At 54.5% G+C, this 23,816-nt stretch overlaps 1 protein-coding gene across 3 annotated transcripts in view; it reads right to left on the bottom strand.

The window, feature by feature from the left end:
* The window catches only part of HELZ (helicase with zinc finger), a 2,003,166-nt gene that overhangs the window by 227,713 nt on the left and 1,751,637 nt on the right, over positions 1–23,816 (bottom strand). For all 3 annotated transcript variants that reach the window (XM_085617266.1, XM_085617269.1, XM_085617268.1), the window contains exon 28: positions 4,384–4,921. In XM_085617266.1, the coding sequence (XP_085473392.1) occupies positions 4,384–4,921 (538 nt within the window). The remainder of the gene's footprint in view (positions 1–4,383; positions 4,922–23,816) is intronic.

The following is a 23,816-nucleotide window of genomic DNA, read 5'->3' as shown; positions in this document are numbered from 1 at the left end:
GGGATACCAGTATCTTCGTGCCCAATCCGGAGCCACCAAGATGACTTGGGCCCGGTCGCGCCTGATCTTCTTCAGCACTCTGGGCAGAAGTGGTATAGGCGGAAAGGCGTACAACAGACCGCAACTCCACTCGTGACGAAAAGCGTCGCCGAGCGAGTGCCGCCTTGGAAATTCCAACGCGCAGAACTGCTGACATTGCGCGTTCTCTTCGGTGGCGAATAGATCTAACCAAGGCTCTCCCCACTGCTGAAAGAGGCCTTGCACCACTTCGGAGTTCAGACGCCATTCGTGATCCATCATGCACCGGCGGCTGAGTTCGTCTGCTCTGGCGTTCAGAGAGCCCGCCAGATGTTGAACCACCAGGGTGACGCCCTGGTGTTCCAGCCATGTCCAGAGGCGCAGAGCCTCCTGACAAAGGGTCCACGACCCCACCCCGCCCTGTTTGTTGCAGTACCACATGGCGGTGGTGTTGTCCGTGAACACTTGCACGACACTTCCCCTGACAGAGGGAAGGAAGGCTTTCAGTGCAAGCCGGATCGCTCTCAACTCCAACAGGTTGATGTGGAGACGAGACTCCGCCGGAGACCAGAGGCCTCTGATCTCCGCCTCTCCCATATGGCCACCCCATCCCAGGAGGGACGCATCCGTCACTACGACATGCTCCGGTTGGGGAAGGGAGAGGCTCTTGCCCTTGACCCACTCGCGGTCCGTGAGCCACCACTGCAACTGCTGTGCAGTACCCTCCGAGATCAAGACATGGTCGGACAGGTTGCCGTGATGCTGGGCCCACTGAAACTTCAGGTCCCACTGCAGAGCCCGCATGCGCCGCCTGGCGTGATGCACTAGTAGGATGCAGGAGGCCATCAGCCCCAGAAGCCGCAACACTAGCCTGACCGAAACCCGGGATAGAGGCCGAAAGATGGGAATCAGGGCCTGTATATCCCGGACCCGCTGTTCCGGAGGATGGACCCGGAACTGCGCCGAATCGAGAACCGCTCCGATGAAGAGGAGCTTCTGAGAGGGACTCAAGTGTGACTTCGGCACGTTGATGGAAAACCCCAGCAAATGCAGGAGATCCGCCGTAGTCTGGAGGTGGGAGACGACTGCCTGGGGCGAGCCCGCCTTCAACAACCAGTCGTCGAGATAGGGGAAGACTGGGACCCCTGATCTGCGCAGATGAGCTGCGACCACCGCCATCACTTTCGTGAACACCCGAGGGGCACTGGTGAGGCCGAAGGGGAGCACGGTAAACTGAAAGTGCTCTTGGCCCACCGTGAACCGCAGGTAACGCCGGTGGGCCGGCAGGACGGGGATATGGAAATATGCGTCCTGCAAGTCCAACGCTACCAGCCAGTCTCCAGGGTCTAGGGCAGCTAAAACCTGAGCCAACGTCAGCATCTTGAACCTTTCCTTTCGGAGGAAGGCATTGACGTTCCGGAGGTCCAAGATAGGGCGCAGGCCCCCCTTGCCCTTCTTGGGAACCAGAAAGTAGTGGGAATAACAACCACGACCTACTTCTGGACTCGGAACGCGCTCGACGGCCCCCTTGGCCAAGAGAGCCGAAACTTCCTCGCGGAGAAGATCCAAATGATCCCCCGAGATACGGTGGTGCTGTGGTGGCATGGCTGGAGGGGTCGTCTCGAAGGGGAGGGAGTAGCCCCTTCGGACGATTTGCAGCACCCACCTGTCCGATGTTATGGACCGCCAGTGGAGCAGGTGATGGCGAACTCTGCCGCCCACTGGCGTGGTATGGGCCTGAAAGCTCGGACTAGGAAGGCTTTGAGGCGGATGCTGCCGGGGTGGATGTGGGCTGACCACGTCGTCCTCCATTTCCGCCACGGCGGAAGCCACGTCCGCGACCGCGCGCAGGTTGGTTCTGCGGCTGGTGGCTTTGCGGACGTGAGGAGGCGCCCCTTCCTTGGCCACGAAAGGGGCGAAAAGCGGAGGTGTGCGCCCGCGGAGCCGAGAGGCCCAAGGACTTGGCCGTAGCCCGGGAGTCCTTAAAACGGTTCAGCGCACTGTCCGCCTTCTCACCAAACAGGCGAGTGCCATCAAAGGGCATGTCCATGAGGGTGTTCTGGACATCCCCGGAAAATGACGTGGACCGCATCCAGGCGTGGCGGCGGAGCGCCACCGTGGTGGAAATCGCCCGACCTAGCGAGTCCGTGGTGTCAAGCCCACATCTTATGGCGTGCCGTGCTGCATCCCTCCCATCGGCCAAAGCCTGGGTAAGACGCGTCCGGACCTCCTCCGGACACAGGGGCAGCACGTTCTCCACCGTATCCCACAGGGAATGGGAATAACGGTCCAAGAGACAGGCGGTATTTAAGGACCGCAGGCCCAAACTAAGGGACGAGAACAGTTTCTTGCCAAACTGCTCGAGCCTCTTGGAATCCCGGTCCGGCGGAGCGGTCGGGAAGGAGGACTGGGAAGTAGAGGCCTGGATAACCAGACTCTCGGGGGTGGGGTGTTGGGACAGGAAACTGGGGTCGCCCGGAGCAGGGCGGTGGCGCCTGGCAACGTTCCTATCCACAGGAGGAACTGTGGAGGGCTTGGACCAGGTGCCCTGCAGAACGTCAGTGAGGGCCTCGTTGAACGGCAGCAGAGGCTCAGTGGAGCTTGCTGAGGTTTGAAGCACCTCAGTGAGGATGTTGGTCCTCACAGCCACGGCAGGCAACTCGAGCCCAAGGGCCTCAGCCGCCTTGCGCAGCACCACAGAAAATGCTGCACCCTCCTCCGAAGCCACGGTCGGAGGAGAAGTGAATCCAGCGTCTGGCGAGGTGTCCAGTCCGCTGGCCTCCCCCAGTTCATCTGCCCAGTCCTGAGAAAGCTGTGACTGAACAGCCAGAGGGTCCTCGAACCCCTCCCAGTCGCCCCCTTCTTCCGATTCCTGATAAACAGGAGGAATGATCGGAACCGGACTGTAGAGATGGTAGGTCTCAAGCGGCGTCGGGTGCGGCGTCGGCGGACGCCGTGCCGGCGTCGGGTCCGGATGAGGGCTAAACCGGGGCGTCGGCGTCACAGGCGTCGGCGTCGGTGGCGCCGGTGACGGCGTCGGTGGTTCAGGCGTCGGCGCCGGTGGAGGAGTGACAAGGTCAACCGGCGTCGACTGGGGCCCAGGCAAGGGCCCCGCGGGGACCTGCGGCGTCGAGACCGGAGTCGTCGACGGCGCCGGGGCCGGAGCCGCCGGCACGCGAGGTCGCCCAGTCGAGTCCGCGGGGCCCGAAGGCGCGCCAGCGGGCGTCGACGGCGGGGCCAGGCTCCTCATGGCCGAGAGGAAGGCACTGATCTCCGCCGGCGCCGCGTCAGCCCCAGGGACCGGAAGGTATGGGGGCGGACGCGGCACCTGCGGCTCCGCCGGAGCCGCGGGGGTGGAACCACTTGGACCCTCGGCCGAGTCGCGCGACCGGCGAGGGGAGTCCGAAGAGCGATGTCGCCGCTTCGACTTCTTAGAGTGTTTAGACTTACCCGACGACTTGGAGCCCGACGAGCGATGGTGGCGTCGGCTAGGGCTCCGCGAGCGATCCTTGGACCTCCTCCTGGACCGGGATCGCGCACGACGCGGAGCCGAGTGGCGAAGCTCCAGAAGCTTGCGGGACCGCTCCCGCCTAGCCTTCGAAGTCAGGGCCTGACAGTCGTTGCACGACTCCGCGTCGTGGTCGAGGCCTAAGCAATAGAGGCACCGGCGGTGGTGATCGGTCACCGACATCAGTCGATGACAATCTTCACAAGCCTTGAACCCAGGCATCCTACCGGCACCAGATGTCGACAGACAAGGATCAAAAATGATCAAAAAGATTTAGTCAAAAAAGACTAAAAGGGGTAGCTCTCCCGGATCTGCGCTTACTGGCGCGGAAAAAAGAAGAACTGACGTCAGCGCGCGAGGGCGGCGTCTAAGTACTCCGACGACGTCATCCCGGCGCACGACGCCGACGACGGACGCGGAGCCGCAGACGACGCCTAGCGACGCGCAAGGGGTATTGCTGACGAAAAATCTTCCGGATCCAGTCTGACGCCTGGGGATATTCTAAGGTGAGGAATCTAACTAACGTGTTTCTTTCAGATAATAAAGTTATAATGCTAGAGAATAAAGAGCTAATACGTTACTTACATATCTAAATCCTATATTCTGTCTGGTAGTAAAACACTAGATACATAGGCTACAGTTGCAACAACTTATTTCCCCAAATCATCTGAAAAATACTTCAAAATGTTTCTTCTGTGGCCAGTCAGCACTAGGATTGGGGGAAACCAAATGTTATTTAACATACCTATGGCCACTTAAGGATATAAACTGTAAATAAAACACTGCACCCGATGACATATCTGTTATATATACAAAATTAACATCCTTTTCATAACAAAGGTAAAAGAAAAACATACCTAGAGCCTCCCCTACAGGTAGCCCAGGAGAGTTGTCTTCCATAAAATTATTTAAGTGAGGATGGTGCTGTTGAATGGGTCGCAGTGGAGTATTGGCTTCCTGAAGCACAGGAGGTGGACGGTGCTCAGAAACCTTGGATTCTAATCCAGGTGAATGTGTCCGATGAGTCATGGGCGTGTTAAAAAATGAGTTGTTTGGAGCAGACTGGAAAGCAGGAGAAACCTGTGAAGGTTGCTGTTGCGGTTGTTGGTTTAAGTGATTATGTTGTTGGACCATCTGGCTTTCAGGAGGTGGCAATTGGTTCTGCTGCTCTGTTAAATGTGGTTGTTGAGGTTGCACTGGATAGGACTGCCTTGGTAGTTGACCAATGTGCTGGAAATGCCGACTTGGTACTGTATACTGTGGATGGGGTGGAGTAAGATGAACATTCAAATGTCTTGAATTAACAATATTTTTGCGGTGAAATTTTGTATTGGAAAAACCAGGACCAGAACGAGATTCAGGGCTCCTGTTCAGTGCATTTGCGTCCACGTCAACCTAAAAAATATAATATTCTTTTAATTGAGAATCAAAATAAAAATATTCACAAGATGAAAAAAACAAATCATTGCTATGGAGAACAATCTATATTTAAATCCTCTTTTAGAAGGGAGCTTTTACTTTACCTTATCTAAATGTGTAAACCAAAACAACAAGGAAAAGGTAAGGTGCAAGTTCATTTTCCCACTGAAGGCAATGGTTATATTAGGTACTTAATGCAAGGGTAGTTACTGGTCTTCAGCAGCACATTTTCAGAAAGAAACTCTCCCTTCCTGCAGATTAGTCATCTGGAAATATCCACAGACATGAGAACGGAACTGGACGATTTGTAGTCGTTTGGTGATAGGTTGACTGCAGGAGCAGAACTGCATTGATGTTAGCCATGTGACGCTAAAGGCACAAAGATTTTACCTGTGGCTTTGCCTTAATGCCTCACATCACAAACAAGATAGTGCAACAAATATAATGTTATCAAAACATGAGACACAGGGGGCGTCACCAAGAAACCTGGTAAGAAGGCAGTGTTCATGTGACCCTCCCTGTTATCAACATTTACAAAGAGAAAAATAGTATAGGATCACTAATCCTAAGGACCTAAAAGGAAACAATTGTAGGAAATGAGCAAACATGAAGATTTTTTAACCTGAAGGAATGACAGCACCAGAGTGGGGGGTAATCCTAGCAAAAGAAACACACCACTTCCACCTCCTCCAGGTTGAGATGAAATAAGCCACATGTGGCAACTGAAGAGAAGATTTGGTAAGGTAGTCAGCCACTGATGAAAGAACTAAGAGAAACTAAACATGTTTATGCATGGGATCGAAACGCAAACTGGATGGACTGCATCTGAGCTAGCAGCACACAATACTTTGCAGGGCACAAATCCAGAAATAGAAGTGGAAAGCCAATTACGACAGATGTCACAATGTAGCTATAGCACAAACTGGCAAACTTGCTAAAATAGCTTTGATATGCAGTGAATGGCAGACAGACCTTAACAAGGAAGTGAAAAGGCTGATTTAATTGGACGGTAAGCAATTGTAACAAATGTACCCAAGAGTTTGAGTAAGTTTTGTATGATTATATTACTAAGTCTCGGAAATGGAAAACATGGAAAGTGGATCACAAAAAAAACCACATGGCATTAGTTTATATTAATATGACTCACCTGCTAAAGAAACCTAGCCTGCAACCCCCCCCCCCCCCCCCCCCCCAACAGTAGAATACCATTTCAACATGGCTGCACATTGATAATTAGCGAGTGAGTGATAAGACAATCTGAAAAACAAACACTAAAGAACAAGTTACTTACCTTCTGTAAGAGACATTTAAGTTATAGATTCCTTACCTTAAAATTACCCCCAGGCGTCAGACTGGATCGGGAGAATTTTTCTTCAGCAATAACCCTGCGAGTTGGTAGGTGGTGTCGGTCCACTGCGCAACCATCAACGGTGTTATGGTCGCCGGGATGATGTCGCGGTGCCTACGTGAATGCCGCCCCTGCGCACTGATGTAATTTCTGACACGACTTTCCACGCCAGAAGCGCAGGGCCATGAAAGACACTATCCAATGGTGCACTACAATTAGGGCCCTGTAAGGGAGTCCCTAGCCCAAGAAGTCAGCTCGCAGAGCGGGGAGGATAGTTGGGGCGGTAAGCAATCTATAACTAATATATGTCTCTTACAGATTGTTACCAAAGGTAAGTAACTTGTTCATCTGACAGAGACTATTAGTTATAGATTCCTTACCTTAGAATAGATACCCCAGCAATACCATCCCTGGAGGAGGATCTGCAAACCAAGTTCACACCAGAAAATCCTGGAGGACAGAACAGGCAAAGTAGCTGTCCCTCCGGACTTGACTATCCAGGCAGTAATGTCTTGTGAACGTGTGCACTGAGGCCCACGTGGCCGCCTGGCAGATATCGAGGAGTGGAACTCCACGCGACAAAGCAGTGGTTGCTGCTGAATGAGCTCATAGCCCCACTGGAGGTTCCTTTTTAGCCAAAGCATAACAAATCTTGATACAAAGGACTACCCATTGAGAGATGGTACGCTTTTGAACAGCCCAACCTTTTTTGACACCCACATAGCCAACAAAGAGTTGATTGTCCACTGGGAAAACCTTTGTGCTATCAAGGTAGAAAGACACCGCATGTTGCTGGTCCAGACGGTGAAGTCACTCCTCCTCCTTGGAAGGGTGAGGAGGGGGGAAAAATGTGGGCAGAGTAATAGTCTAATAGTCTGTCCGATGTGAAAAGGAGTGATAACTTTAGGTAGGGAATGAGTGTTTCATTTGAAGCACCACTTTGTCTGGATGGATTGAGAAGAAAGGGGGCTTAGAAGAAAGGGCCTAGCAGCTCATTCACTCTGCGAGCAACGGGGATGGAAGAAAAGCAGTCTTCAGAGTGAGGAGCCTGAGAGGACAGTTGTAAAGAGGCCCGAAGGGAGCGCACATAAGGTAAGTCAAGACAAGGTTCAATTCCCACTGCGGCATTATGAAAGGAGATGGAGGAAAGAGATGAATAATGTCTTTAAAAGAACCGACTTACAATAGGGGGCTTGAACAAAGAGGGCTGATCTGGTTGCTGAAGAAGAACAGAAATGGCTGCCAGGTAGTCTTTAAGAGTGCCCAAAGCAGAGCCCTGCTGGGCCAAAGAAAGAAGGAACAAAAGAACCTCAGAAAGAGGGTCAGAAAGGGGATCAACAGCCTTTGTTGTGCACCATGCCACAAACTTGTTCCATCGACAGGCGTATACCGTATTAGCGGAGGGACACCTGGCTGTCAAGATGACATTACAGACTTTAGTAGTAAGCTCAAAAGATGTCAACTGTCGCCTTTCAATCTCCATGCAAGGAGGTGGAGGCTGTAGAGGTTTGGGTGGAGGACCGTCCCCTGCTGCTGCGACAGAAGATCTTCCAGAAGGGACAGTCTGATCGGAGGATCGATGGCCATGCTCAAGAGCTCGGGGTACCAAACTCTTTGTGCCCAGTCTGGAGCCACAAGAAAGATTTGGGCCTGGTCGCGCTTGATCTTCTTCAGCACTCAGGGCAGAAGTGGTACAGTGGGAAAAGCGTACAGGAGGCCGCAGCTCCACTGGCGATGAAAAGCACTGCCAAGCGAGTGCCGCCTTGGAAACTGCAACAGGCTGTACTGCTGACATTGCACATTCTCTTTGGTGGCGAACAGATCTAACCAAGGCTCTCCCCACTGCTGAAAGAGACCATGCACTACCTCACACTGAAGACGCCATTCGTGATCCACCAGGCACCGGCGGCTGAGTTCGTCCACCCTGGCTTTCAGAGAACCTGCCAGGTGTTCCAGCCATGTCCAAAGGCGAAGAGCCTCTTGTCAAAGGGTCCTTGACCCCACCCCGACTTGTTTGTTGCAGTACCACATGGCGGTGGTGTTCTCCGTGAACACCTGCACTGCCTTCCCCTTGAGGGAAGGAAGGAATGCCTTCAGGTCCAAGCGAATCGCCCAGAGCTCCAACATGTAGATGTGGAGACTGGACTCCGCCGGAGACCAGACTTCTCTGATCTCCACCTCTCCCAGGTGGCCGCCCCATCCCAGAAGTGATGCATCAATCACCACTGTGAGGTTTGGTTGGGGAAGGGAGAAGGGAGAAGGATCTGCCTCTGACCCAATCCTGGTTCGTTAACCACCACTGCAGTTGTTGTGCAGTCCCCTTCGAGATCTGGACATAGTCGGAAAGATTACCCTGATGCTGCGCCCACTGGAACTTCAGGTCCCACTGAAGAGCCCGCATATGGCATCTGGCTTGATCCACCAGCAGATGGCCATAAGGCCCAGCAACCTCATAGTAATTAATACCAAAATCCGGGACAGAGGCTGAAACATCGGTATAATGAATATCCCGGACTCGCTGCTCGGGAGGATAGGCCCGCAACTGCACAGTGTCCAGAACAGCTCGGATGAAAGGGAGCGACCGAGAGGTAATCAGGCGTTCCATCGGTACGTTGATAGTGAACCCCAGCGAATGCAGGAGGTCTGCCGTAGTCTGGAGATGGAAGACGACAGTCTGGGGAGAGCAACCTTTCAACAGCCAGTAATCGAGATACGGGGAAGACTGGAAATGCTGATCTGTGCAGATGAGCTGCGACCGCCGTCATCACTTTTGTGAACACCTGAGGGGCACTGGTAAGGCCGAAGGGGAGCACGGTGAACTGAAAATGCTCGTCGCCTACCGTGAACCATAAGAAATGCCTGTAGGCTGGCAGGACGGGAATGTGAAAATAGGCGTCCTGCAAGTCCAACGCTACCCATCCAGTCTCCAGGGTGGAAGGCAGACAGGACCTGAGCCAATGTCAACATTCTGAAGTAAGTGGTTGAGGGCCCTGAGGTCTAGGATAGGACGCAGGCCTTTGTCCTTCTAGGGCACCAGAAAGTAGCTGAAGTAGCAACCACGACCTACTTCTGCTACAGGGACCCTCTCGATATCTCCTTTGGCCAAGAGAGCTGAGACTTCCTGGTGGAGAAGCGCCAAATGACCCTACGGAATGCAATCGAAAGACGGTGGCATGGAGGGATGGGTAGTCTCGAAGGGGAGGGAGTAGCTCCTTCGGGCTGCCTGTAAATCCCACCTGCCTGACATGATGGATTGCCAGGGGGGGGGGGGGGGGGGGGGAAGGGGGAGGGTGATGGCAAATCCAGCCACCCACTGGCCGTGGATGGCCCTGGAAGGTCAGACTAGGAGGGTTTGGAGGCTGCTGCAGCTGGGGATAGGGTGAACTGGCCCACCCGCTGGTTCCCAGACCAGCGTCACTGTGTCTCGCATCCGCGGCCACGCAGAGACTGGGCAGCTTGCATGGGCCGGTGGCTAGACTGGGTCGGACGTGATGGGGTGCCCCTTCTGTAGCCTCCAAAGGGACAAAAGGCTGACTGTGGGAGATGGGAAGGCGCAGCGAGGCCTAAGGATCTGGCCGTAGACCAAGAATCCTTGAAACGCTTGAGCGCTGAGTCTGCCTTGTCACCAAAAAGGCGACGGCCATCAAAGGGCATGTCCAGCAAGGTTGCATGAACATCCCCGAAAAAAACTGATGTCCTCAACCAGGCGTAGCACCGAAGGGCTACCGACGTGGCAATCGTTCTGCCCAGAGAGTGCGCGGTATCCAGTCTACAGCCGATTATGAATGTTGCTGAGTCTCTCCCATCCGCCACTGCCTGGCAGAGAATGGCCAGGGCCTCCTTCGGGCACTGAGGCAGCACTTGCGCAATCGTATGGTCATTACTGCCCAAGAGGCATGCAGTATTCATGGACCGCAGTGCTAAGCTGGAGGAAGAGAACATACGCTTCCGAAGATGATCCAGCTTCTTGGATTCCCTATCTGGGGGTGCAGAAGGGAATGCACCCTTGGAAGAAGAGGCCTGGACCACCAAGCACTCGGGAAAGGGTGTTAGAAGAGGAAAATGGGATCGCACGGAGCCAGGCAGTGGCAACAGGCAATCGTCCGTTACACAGGAGCCCCTGTGCTGGGCTTGGCCAAGTTCCCAGAGAACGTCTGTGAGGGCTACTTTGAAGGGCAAGAGGGGTTCAGAGGAAATTACCACCAGTTAAAGCCCCTCTGTCAGGAGGTTAGTCCTGCCTGCCCCTTTAGGGAGCTCCAGGCCCAAAGCCTTGGCTGCATTATCACTGATTAGGACGCTACCTCCTCCGTAGCCACGGTAGGTGGGAGAAAGCATTCCAAAGGCGCACCAGCGGAGTCGGGCTGCCCAGAGATGCGGTGGAAGGCTTCGTAGAACTTACGAAGCTGGAAATGGGACGCCTTGGCTCCCAGAAACTGGGGGAAGCGCAGAGTGGTCCCCGAGTCAGGCACCAGAGACAGAGCCTTAAAAACAATGGCACTCCGGGTACCCGTGTCACGTCAGTCGACGGGGAGAAGGTGAAGAGCGTCGGTACTTCTTCGCCTTCTTCTTGTGCTTCAACTTACCCGAGGAAGGTGAAGACAGACGAGGTGTGGTGGCTCCGTGACCGGTCTCGAAGAACAAGTTACTTACCTTCGGTAACGATGTATCTGTAAGAAACATTAGTTAGTTAGATTCCTCACCTTAGAATATCCCCAGGCGACAGACTGGATCCGGAAGATTTTTCGTCAGCAATACCCCTTTCGCGTCGCTAGGCGTCGTCTGCGGCTCCACGTCCGTCGTCGGCGTCCTGCGCCGGAATGACGTCGGAGTACTTAGACGCCGCCCTCGCGCGCTGACGTCAGTTCTTGTACATAGCCTTCCGCGCCAGGAACGCAGAGCCATGCAAGATACCGACACTGGTGCCAAAAAATTCTAGGGCCCTGAAAGGATGGGTGGGTCGGTGAGGAATCTAACTAACTAATGTTTTTTACAGATACATCGTTACCGAAGGTAAGTAACTTGTTCATCTGAAAGAAACACGTTAGTTAGATTCCTCACCTTAGAATAGATACCCAAGCAATACCATCCCCGGTGGTGGGTCTGCGAACCAAGATCACACCAGAAAGTCCTGGAGGACAGAACGGCCAAAGAAGCCATCCCTCCGGACTTTGGCTGTCAAAGCAATAATGCCTGGCAAACGTGTGTAGCGAAGCCCACGTTGCCGCCTGACAGATGTCCTGCAAAGGGACACCCCGTCCCAAAGCAGTAGTAGCCGCCGTGGCCCGAGTAGAATGGGCGCGCAGCCCAACAGGAGGGTCCTTTTTTGCCAAGGAATAACAAATTTTGATGCACAAAACGACCCACCGAGAGATGGTCCGTTTGTGCACAGCTTTCCCCTTCTTAGCACCCACGTATCCAACGAAAAGTTGGTCGTCCACCCGGAACTGCTTTGTGCGGTCCAGATAAAAGGAGAGTGCACGTTTTGGGTCCAGATGGTGGAGCCTCTCTTCCTCTTTGGAAGGATGCGGAGGCGGAAAGAAGGTGGGCAAGGTGACAGACTGCCCAAGATGAAAGGGGGTGACCACTTTCGGAAGAAAGGAGGGACGAGGCCGAAGGACAACCTTGTCCGGATGAACAGAGAGAAAAGGAGGCTTTGATGATAAAGCCTGGAGCTCACTCACCCGTCTAGCCGAGGTGATGGCTACCAGAAAAGCAGTCTTAAGCGTCAGCAGACGAAGAGGACAATTATGAAGAGGCTCAAAGGGAGCGCACATTAGAAATGTGAGAACAAGATTCAAGTCCCACTGAGGCATTACAAAAGGGACAGGAGGGAACGTGTGAGTAATGCCTTTTAAAAAGCGTGTAACTACAGGGGACTTGAAAAGAGAAGGCTGATCAGGAAGCCGCAAGAAGGCAGAGATGGCAGCAAGATAACCTTTCAAGGTGCCCAGGGCAGAGCCCTGCCGGGCCAAAGAAAGAAGAAAGAGGAGGACCTTAGAAAGAGGGGCGGAAAGGGGATCCACAGCCTTTGCTGTTCACCATGCCACAAATTTGTTCCACCGGCAGGCGTATACCGTCTTTGTGGAGGGACGCCTGGCTGCCAGAATGATATCACAGACTTCAGGAGGCAAGTATAATGGCATCAACTGCCGCCGCTCAATCTCCACGCATGGAGGTGGAGACTGGACAGGTTCGGGTGGAGGACCGTTCCCTGCTGCTGCGACAGAAGATCCTCCCGAAGGGGCAGACGTATCGGAGGATCGGTCAACATACTGAGTAGCTCGGGATACCAGTACCTTCGTGCCCCATCCGGGGCCACCAAGATGACTAGCACTCTGGGCAGAAGTGGTATAGGCGGAAAGGCGTACAACAGACCGCAACTCCACTCGTGACGAAAAGCGTCGCCGAGCGAGTGCCGCCTTGGAAATTCCAACGCGCAGAACTGCTGACATTGCGCGTTCTCTTCGGTGGCGAATAGATCGAACCAAGGCTCTCCCCACTGCTGAAAGAGACCTTGCGCCACTTCGGAGTTCAGACGCCATTCGTGATCCATCATGCACCGGCGGCTGAGTTCGTCTGCTCTGGCGTTCAGAGAGCCCGCCAGATGTTGAACCACTAGGGTGACACCCTGGTGTTCCAGCCACGTCCAGAGGCGCAGAGCCTCCTGACAAAGGGTCCACGACCCCACCCCGCCCTGTTTGTTGCAATACCACATGGCGGTGGTGTTGTCCGTGAACACCTGCACGACACTTCCCTTGACAGAGGGAAGGAAGGCTTTCAGTGCAAGTCGGATCGCTCTCAGCTCCAACAAGTTGATGTGGAGGCGAGACTCCGCCGGAGACCAGAGGCCTCTGATCTCCGCCTCTCCCATATGGCCACCCCATCCCAGGAGGGACGCATCCGTCACTACGACATGCTCCGGTTGGGGAAGGGAGAGGCTCTTGCCCGTGACCCAATCGCGGTCCGTGAGCCACCACTGCAACTGCTGTGCAGTGCCCTCCGAGATCAAGACATGGTCGGACAGGTTGCCGTGATGCTGGGCCCACTGAAACTTCAGGTCCCACTGCAGAGCCCGCATGCGCCGCCTGGCGTGATGCACTAGTAGGATGCAGGAGGCCATCAGCCCCAGAAGCCGCAACACTAGCCTGACCGAAACCCAGGATAGAGGCCGAAAGATGGGAATCAGGGCCTGAATATCCCGGACCCGCTGTTCCGGCGGATAGACCCGGAACTGCGCCGAATCGAGAACCGCTCCGATGAAGAGGAGCTTCTGAGAGGGACTCCGGTGTGACTTCGGCTCGTTGATGGAAAACCCCAGCAAATGCAGGAGATCCGCCGTAGTCTGGAGGTGGGAGACGACTGCCTGGGGCGAGCCCGCCTTCAACAACCAGTCGCCGAGATAGGGGAAGACTGGAACCCCTGATCTGCGCAGATGAGCTGCGACCACCGCCATCACTTTCGTGAACACCCGAGGGGCACTGGTAAGGCCGAAGGGGAGCACGGTAAACTGAAAGTGCTCTTGACCCACCGTGAACCGCAGGTAACTCCGGTGGGCCGGCAGGACGGGGATGTGGAAATATGCGTCCTGCAAGTCCAACGCTACCATCCAGTCTCCCGGGTCTAGGGCAGCTAGAACCTGAGCCAAAGTCAACATCTTGGACCTTTCCTTCCGGAGGAAGGCATTGACGTTCCGGAGGTCCAAGATAGGGCGTAGGCCCCCTTTGCCCTTCTTGGGAACCAGAAAGTAGTGGGAATAACAACCACGACCTACTTCTGGGCTCGGAACGCGCTCGACGGCCCCCTTGGCCAAGAGGGCCGAAACTTCCTCGTGGAGAAGATTCAAATGATCCCCCGAGATACGGTGGTGCTGCGGTGGCATGGCTGGAGGGGTCGTCTCGAAGGGGAGGGAGTAGCCCCTTCGGACGATTTGCAGCACCCACCTGTCCGATGTGATGGACCGCCAGTGGAGCAGGTGATGGCGAACTCTGCCGCCCACTGGCGTGGAATGGGCATGAAAGCTCGGACTAGGAAAGCTTTGAGGCGGATGCTGCCGGGGTGGATGTGGGCTGACCGCGTCGTCCTCCAGAACCGCCTCGGCGGAAACCACGTCCGCGACCGCGCGCAGGTTGGTTCTGCGGCTGGTGGCTAGGCGGACGTGAGGAGGCACCCCTCCTTGGCCACGAAAGGGGCGAAAGGCGGAAGTTTGCGACCGCGGGGCCGAGAGGCCCAAGGACTTGGCTGTAGCCCGGGAGTCCTTAAAGCGATTCAGCGCACTGTCCGCTTTCTCACCAAAAAGGCGAGTGCCATCAAAGGGCATGTCCATGAGAGTGCTCTGGACATCTCCCGGAAAGGACGTGGACCGCAGCCAGGTGTGACGTCTAAGCGCCACCGTGGTAGAAATCGCCCTACCCAGCGAGTCCGTAGTGTCAAGCCCACATCTGATAGCATGTCGCGCTGCATCCCTCCCATCGGCCAGAGCCTGGGTAAGTCGTGTCTGGACCTCCTCCGGACACAGGGGCAGCACGTCCTCCACCGTATCCCACAGAGAGTGGGAATAAAGGTCCAAAAGACAGGCTGTGTTCAAGAACCGCAGGCCCAAACTAAGGGAGGAGAACAGCTTTTTGCCAAACTGTTCCAGTCTCTTGGAATCCCGGTCCGGCGGAGCGGTCGGGAAGGAGGATTGGGAGGTAGAAGCCTGGATAACCAGGCTCTCGGTGGTAGGGTGTTGGGACAGAAAACTGGGGTCGCCCGGAGCAGGGCGGTGGTGCCTGGCGACGTTCCTGTCCACAGGAGGAACTGTGGAGGGCTTGGACCAGGTGCCCTGCAGAACGTCAAAGAGGGCCTCATTGAATTGCAGCAGAGGCTCAGTGGAGCTTGCTGCAGACTGAAGCACCTCAGTGAGAACGTTAGATCTCACAGCCACGGCAGGCAGCTCGAGCCCAAGGGCTGCGGCCACCTTGCGCAGCACCACAGAGAAAGCTGCACCCTCCTCCGAAGCCACAGTCGGAGGAGAGATGAATCCAGTGTCTGGTGAGGTATCCAGACCACTGGCCTCCCCCAGTTCATCTGCCCAGTCCTGTGACAGCTGAGCCTGAACGGCCATAGGGTCCTCGGACCCCTCCCATTCGCCCCCGTCATCCGATTCCTGGTAAACAGGAGGAAGGATCGGAGCCGGACGATAGACATAATGTGTCTCCAACGACGCCGTACGCGGCGTCCATCGACGCCGTAACGGCGCCGGGTCCGGAGCGGGGCTGAACTGGGGCACGACGCCGAGCGGAGCCGGAAGTGGATCCGGTGTCCACGCCGGCGGAGGAGGCGTGACGAGGTCGACCGGCGTCGGCGGGGACGAGTCCCTCGGGCACTTGCGGCGTCGAGGCCGGAGACGGCGCCGCCGGCAGGCAAGGTTGCCCAGTCGGGTCCACGGGGCCCGAAGGCGCGCCAGCGGGCGTCGAAGCCAGGTTCCTCATGGCCGAGAGGAAGGCACTGACTTCCGCCGGCGTCGCGTCAGTCCCAGGGACCGGCGGGTATGGGGACTTGTGCGGCGCCTGCGGCTCCGCTGGAGCCGCGGGGGTGGAACCACCCTGACCCTCGGCCGAGTCGCGCGACCGGCGAGGGGAGTCCGAAGAGCGGTGTCGCCTCTTGGACTTCTTGGAGTGCTTCGACTTACCCGAAGACTTGGAGCCAGACGATCGATGATGACGTCGGCTGCGGCTCCGCGACCGATCCTTGGACCTCCTCCTGGACCGGGATCGCGAGGGGCGCGGAGCCGAGTGGCGAAGCTCGAGAAGCTTACGGGACCGCTCCCGTCTAGCCTTCGAGGTCAGGGCCTTGCAGTCCGAACACGACTCCACGTCGTGGTCGAGGCCCAAACAGTAAAGGCACCGGCAGTGATGATCCATAACCGACATCAAGCGGTTGCAGTCAGCACAGGCTTTAAAACCAGGCATCCTACCGGCACCGGAGTCGAGACAAGATCAAAAAGGATCAAAAAACTTAGTCAAAAAAGACTAAAAGGGGTAGCTCTCCCGGATCTGCACTTACTGGCGCGGAAAAAAGAAGAACTGACGTCAGCGCGCGAGGGTGGCGTCTAAGTACTCAGACGACGTCATTCCGGCGCACGACGCCGACGACGGACGCGGAGCCGCAGACGACGCCTAGCGACGCGCAAGGGGTATTGCTGACGAAAAATCTTCCGGATCCAGTCTGACGCCTGGGGATATTCTAAGGTGAGGAATCTAACTAACGTGTTTCTTTCAGATACCTTCCCCCTCAAGCAAGACCGGGAGCGACGCAGAGCCGGCTGCCGGGCCTTCAAAAGCTCCTGCAAAGACTTCGGATTTATGGCCCGACAGTCGGACCACGACTTTGAGTCATGGCCGCGCTCCAGGCACCAGAGGCACACAAGGTGCAGATCCGTCACGGACATCAGTTTGTGACAGGAGTCACAAGGCTTTAATCCGGTTCGACGATGGTACATCTCTCGCGTACCAGGAGTCGGAGATTCGAAAAAATATGTCAACCAAAGCCGAAAAAAAGTGTAGTTCCCTGATGATGCTCCTGGTGATAGAGGTTCTGGGTTTGTCAGAGAGTCCACCAGCACCTCCCAGGCCCTTGCCATAACTAGTTACCCCATACCACATGTAGCCTCTCAGAGCTGCACTGAACTTTTATAGCCCGCCCATCGTTCTAGTTCTCTTTGCTATACCACCAGGTAGCAAGCATTAGGAAATACCATAATATGTGTACAAGTTCCGCTCCCTCCTCCCCATATTTCGGATACTTCGCACCCATTGTATGAGAGTATCTATTTATTCATACGAGTGAGATATACCCTATGAACAATACAGAAATGTATACGTTTAAAATGGGTATTTCTCAAACTTTTGGGAACTCTTTCCAATATATCCCCCCAGTCACCTTTGGGTATGAGGTTCCTCAGGTCTTCCTCACATAGGACTCGGAGGGTGGTGAAGGGCAGCAACATGTCCTTCCTTATCGTCCTATAGAGACAGGTAACCGCTTTAATGGTCCCCGATGACATAACCATATAATGACAGCTCTTGTGGTGTGGTGGTTCTTACAAGTCTGCACACCAGTGTTTACGCATTGCAGCTACCACCACACCATGAAGCAGAAAGTGACTCGGTGGAAGATCATGCCCCGATGTAACTCCTCAAATTGGAGGAGTACCTTTTTTCCCAAAAAGTTACAGAGTATGGATGCTCTTGCAGCCACCCACTCCGCCAGCCCCATCCAGTCTTCCCTATGCGGTTGCACCTCCAGTATTTTCATGGGAATATCAGGTGAGTAAGGGATTCACACACATGTTTTTCGCAGGCATCGTGCCCAACATCACTGCAGTACTTAAAATTCTGTGGTATTATCCTCGTTAGGGCACTTTAGCTTTATTAGCTATCTGATCAGTCGGTGAAGGTCAGGGACAGAAGGACCCAACTCTCACCATGGTGTCAGTCTACCCACCAACCACTGCTTCAGCCACTGGAGCCGTGCTGCAAAATAGTAAGTGTGAGAAGTTGGCCTGATATATGATGTCACTAATTCTAGTGTACACCTTGTATCAGTCCAAACAACCCTTATGGTGATTGGTTGTAAAGTCAACCTTATAGACCAGCTTTCCTAGTGGTAGCATGGACAAGAGCAGTCTTAGGCTAAACTCTGAATGGCATGTGAAGCCAGCTGTGATACCATATATAATCCCTTGAATACCAAATGAAAGGACACCACAACAGATATATATATATATATATATATATATAAACTAAAGTGTATTTATTCTAGTCAAACCCTCAGCACTCTTTATGAGATTCGAGGTAAGTAATACAGTTAGGCCCTAGGGGCCACGCAAACCATATACTAAAGAAGTGGTATAAGGACCACTGTCACGGAAATAGGGTAGGCCTAGGCCTAGGGAATCGCTGGGGCTACACTACACTACAAACAGTTAGGAAGTGGGAGGCCCACGGGATTCAGGTGCAGAGTGGAAACACTCACGCGTAATGCGTATAGTCGATAGAAATAGTACAGTTGTGAAATAAGCAGTTTTAGGACACTTCTGAAGCAACTAGGAAGTCGAGACTCGGAAACTAGACCCTAGGATAGTCACTAACCTTGTGAGCACCGAAGTACCCAAGTTACCTAGCCCACAGGCTGCGGGTGCATAAGTGTGAACTTGCATCGGGTTTCGTCGTGGACTTCTATGGATGCCTGAAGGAAAGTTGCTGACAGGCAGTCAGTGCAGAGTGTCCGGTAGATCCCAAGGCCGGGATCAAGAAGGAAGGGTACCTGCTAGCCGAAGGGACAGAGTCAAGGTCACTAGCCAGTGACCACGTGGAACCAGGAAGGAACCAGGCGATGTCGTGAAGATTGCAGGCGAAGAGTGAAGCTTGTCGCTGCAGCCACGGGCACCAGGAGACGTCGAGGACGACCAGGAGGCGAGCTGTCCCACGAAGGCTCTTGTTGTCGGCGGCGTCGAAGTCGAGCTAGGACTCACCAAGCCTTGGTAAGCGGAACCCATGAAGAACGGAGGATTTGCTCCTGGTGCAGACCAGGAAGGTCTGGGGTGCTTCTCTTTTGCAAAGAAGCGGGAGCCAGTCTGGAGGAGCCAAACCAGCGGTGAAGATTTCAAGGTGTGTCGTCACAAAGGCCGCTAGCCAACGGGCAAGCAACCGGACAGACGCGGCAAGCAGGAAAATGCAGAAGGGCCCCACGCAGGACTCGTGGAGTGTGGGGGGCTGATCTTCGGTGCAGATGGTGCTTGGGGTTGGGGCTTCTCAATCCCCAGTGCACAACTTCGAGGGTACCTCAGAAGCTGCGCTGGAAGATACTCGCCACTTTTCCCAGGTAGCCGGTCCCACGTCTCTCGTCGCCTCCACGGATCTCAGCTTGGCTGTGGATGTGGATCAGGGTCGGAGAAGTCTGGAAGTCAAGGCTCTGGTCGGGCTCTGCAGTCGGTCCCTCGTAGAACTTCAGAAAAGCAAAGGGTAGTCTCTTGATGGTGCCTGTTTGCACAGGGTAGCCACTCCTTGGCCACAAGGGAGATCCTTCAGATTCTTCAGGAGGGCGGCGTCTAAGTACTCCGACGACGTCATTCCGGCGCACGACGCCGACGACGCCTAGCGGCGCGCAAGGGGTATTGCTACAAAAATCTTTCCGGATCCAGCTTGACGCCTGGGGATATTCTAAGGTGAGGAATCTAACTAACGTGTTTCTTTCAGATGCGTAGATTGGAGGCAGTAATGTCTCGTGAACGTGTAGACATTCTTCCATGTCGCAGCACGGCAAATATTCTCAAGAGTCACCCCAGCAAACAATGTTGTAGACGCTGCTACTGTTCTTGTGGAATGGGCCTTGACTTTCCTTAACAATGGCCTGTGAGCTTTATCATGGCAGAAATGGATTGCTGATGCTATCCATCTGGCAATAGTGGATTTTGTAACTGCATTTCCCCAGAGTAGTTTGGCCATAAGCCACAAACAACTGATCAGACTTCCTAAGGCTCTTTGTCTTTTGAAGATAGAATTTTAGACATCTCTTGATATCAAGAGAATGTAAGGCTCGTTCCACTTGAGTAGATCGGGTTGGAAAGAAAGTCTTTAACTTTACAGGTTCATTGAGATGAAACTGTGACGGTACTTTAGGGATGAATGTGGGATTAGTTCGGAAGTGCACGTAGTTTTGTGTGAAGTGTAGAAATAGTTCCTTTTTTTTTTTTTGAAACATTTTTTATTGTTTTCATAGCATCAACTCAATACAAGCCCCGCTACCCCCCCCTTCAAAAGGAATACTTTACATACATCGTTGCCATCCAATATCCAGGAGAATAGTCATCCATCACATGCGGGCTGTGAGAAGTTGGCCTGATATGTAGTGCTCACTATTCTAGTGATCACTGTGTATCATTCCAAACGACCCTTATTGATGATTGGTTGTAAGTCAACCTTATAGACCAGCTATCCTAGTAGCGTGGACAAGAGCAGTCTTCAGGCTAAACTCTAGAGGGCATGTTAAGCCAGCTGTTTACCATCACATATACCCCTTGAACACCAAGTGAAAGGACACCACACAAGCTGTTATGAAAATAAAGGATATTTATTTATATCAAGACTACCCTGGCTCTTTATGAGTCAGGGAGCTAAGCACACTACACAACTCTTATGAAAATACTTCTGGTTGCACAATTTACACAAGTGCCCGAAGGCACGAAACCATATACACTGCAAGTGGAATGGGAAAGGGTAGAAAGTTAAAAGTTACTGATTCCGGAGGAATCCGATCAGTGGGACTAAACGTAAAAGGAACTGGACACTTGTAGAGTGAACCTACGGTGGAGCACCGAGATGCTCGAGTTACCTAGCCCAGAGGCTGCGGCTGCGTGGGGTTCAGCAAGATGTCGGGAGTCCTCGTTGTAGTCTCAGGAGCCTGAAAGAAGAAGTTGCTGGCAGGCGACCAGTGTCGATGTTCAGAGAGATCCAAGCCTGGATCGGTGATGAAGGAAACCTGAAACCAGAGGGGACTCAGTTCTCAACCGCTAGCCAGCGATCGTGTGGGTACCAGGAAGGTACCGGCTGAAGTCACCTCGACCAGGTGAGTGGATGACGTCGGACTCGGCTGTTCCTTGGACCAGGAGGCGCGGCGGCGACCCGGAGGGAGGGCGAGCTGTCCCACGAAGGTGTCTGCTGTCGATGATGCTGGGCCCAGGAATGGGGCAGCAGGTCTTGGCAGTGGCAAACCCACGCGGTGGAGTCAAGATGGCGTCAGGAGTGGACCAGGAGGGTCCGAGGTACTCCTCTGTTGAAGGGGAGCAAGAGCCAGTCTGGAGCAACCAGGCCAGTGATGAAAGTCTGTCGTGGTGCGTCGTGAAGAGGGCCACAAGCCGGTCGGCGAGTGGTCGGACAACGCGGTGAGCAACAAGGAGCAGAAGGGCCCCCACGCAGATCTCGTGGATGCTGGGGAGGCAGACTTCGGTGCTGGAGCCGCTCAGGGTTAGGGCTTCTCAAACCCTAGGTGCACTCACTCGAGGGTCCCTCGGTGGGCGTGCTAGATAAGCGTCGTGCAGGTTCTGAAGATGGCCGGCCCCGCAGGTCTCGTCACACCTACGAATCTCAGCTGAGCTGATGATGTAGGTAGAGGTCAGAGATGGCAGGGAACCCGGGTCTCGTCGAGCTGGGCCGTCTTGATCCGTGGGAGAGACGTGCAGCAAACCGCAAGCGCTTAGGTGGTGCCTGCTGGTGCAGGGTGGCTACTCCTTAGCCACAAGGGAGAGTCTTCAGAAATAGTCAAGAGTTCCTTTCGTGGAAAGTAGTTCAAGATTCAGAATTATCCAATTTGGGAAGGGGACTCGCTCCTACTTTTATTCTAGGAAAAAGGGGCTGGCCCGTGACTAGGTCCTACCTATGGGTGGGACCAGGAGGTGGGTGGTTACACCCCTATCCTTTGTCCGGCTTCGCCCCAGCTCAGGGGCTGGTGTGCCCCCGAAACTGGTTTGAGCTGGGATATGCACAGTGAGCACCGGGGTGCCACTTGCAATCACCTTCCTTTCAGCCCTGCCTACCTGGGATACACAAACCCTGTCTGGGATGGTGCTAACACCGCCCTTGGCAGGAAACCCTTTGTCCAAGCTCCCCTCGCTGGAAGGTCTCCCAGCAGCAGGAGGTCAGACTTGTGTCTGGTGGCAGCATCCATTTTGTGATGCTGAGGCTTGAGTCAACTTTTAACCGGGGTTCAAGGTTACTTCCATGTCGTGTCCCTCTAGAAGGGTGGAATGCTAACCCCGTCGCCAGAACTGGTGAGGGGTTCGTATTCCAATTCGTATGACACCTTACTCGACATGTTTGGGTGATGCGATGCCAAAGTTAGCAAATAACCGCGAAGATTATAATGCACTTTAAGGTAGTTGGCCCGCGTCACCATGGAACGGCTATTAGGATTTGGTTCCGCAAGCCGTCGACGGGCTCAGCTCGCGCCAGAGCACCATCTCACATGATTCCCAGCACTCTGCCTTCAGGATTGATAAGGCCTGCCATAGGAGTGACTGACAGGAATCCATGCGTCCATTTTAGGGTTAGGTATAGGAATACTACACCTACAGCAACGGGTGATTATACCACCTTGCCCCAGCTGTCGTGCAGCCAGTTGTGTCAGATTTGGGCGGCCATCCAGGGGTGGCATAATACATGCTGCAGCTCCTGGTAGGCCCTGGGTACACCGATGCCCTGGATACCTGTGGTATGCTGATACAGGGACTGATAAGGCGGCCCAGTTCCAATTAGTGGATGCACCTAATGTACATGTGTGTTAATTTCGAGAGAGAACAGCTAGGCTGTGGGTCTGATTGGCAGGCCCGAAGCCAGGGAAAGTCGTAAACCAATGAAGCAAAAGCAAAAAATCTGGGTGATCATAGGATTGCAGACCCTACTCTCCTACACGGGGCCCCCCCCCCTCCCTCCCCACCCCATGTCAGTGTGCCCCCCTCTGCCTTCCCCTCTCCTGATGTGCCCCTCCCCTACAATAAATCATGCACGGGTGCTCAACCTCCTTTAGGGAACCAAGGCTTTCCCTCATGCCTAGCCACGTTCTTGCTTCCAGTGCTCGCCACTGCTCCCCTCCTACTCCCCGTTCAACGCCTCCTCCTGCCTGTCAGAGGTGTCCCCCTCGCTCCCGGTGTCAGACATCAGCCCCTGAAGTTCCACCACCAGCGCCTCCCACGCTCGGGCCGTCGCCAGCGCCTTCTCGTCATCCCTCCAAAGGGCTAATTGCAACCGGAGCGTACCCTCTGCCCCCGCCCATCGCGCAAACGCCGCCCTCCACCGCAAGAAGCTAGGCCCCGCTCGGGACTTCCAGTGCATAGTCAGTTCCCTCTTGGCCATAATCAACCCTAAGTCATAAAACTTGCTAGTAACCTTCGTCCGGCGGGTGTGGGGAAACCAAAGCAGCAAGCAGGCCCCCAGTTCCGGGGCAATAATGCGGTCCGTCACCTGATTCAGGCAATCCATAACCTCTGCCCAATAGTCACCCAACTGGGCGCAGGACCAAAACATGTGACGAAAATCAGCACCCTCTCCCCCGCACCGCGGGCATTGAGAGTGCGCACCCCCAAAATATTGCAATATCTTAACCGGCGTCAAATACACCCTGTGCAACGTAAAAAACTGAACCAGCTGAAACCGGGCATTGCGCGTTCCCTTCCAGGCCCGCCGCAACAGCGTGGTCCAGGTAGTCTCGGGGATCGGTTTCTCAAGGTCCAATTCCCACTTACCCCTCAAGGCGGCAAGGAGCGGCAGGCCTTCCGTCGATATTCTGCGGTAGAGACAAGTAATGGCCTTGGACGTCCCCGCCGCCATCACTACATATTGGCAACCTGCAGCGATCGGCGGCTCCGAGAGCCCCATATTCCAATATCTCTGGAGGCTCGCTACAAGGGCCGTGTGGAGTAAAAAGTCCCCACGTGGAAGCCCGTAAGAGTCCTGCAAGTCCTGGAAGGGCAGCAGCACCCCCTCTCTG

The sequence above is a fragment of the Triturus cristatus genome, chromosome 7 (genome assembly GCF_964204655.1).
Source record: "Triturus cristatus chromosome 7, aTriCri1.1, whole genome shotgun sequence".
Taxonomy (NCBI): Eukaryota; Metazoa; Chordata; class Amphibia; order Caudata; family Salamandridae; genus Triturus; species Triturus cristatus.
This window is presented reverse-complemented; position numbering and strand designations above follow the sequence as displayed.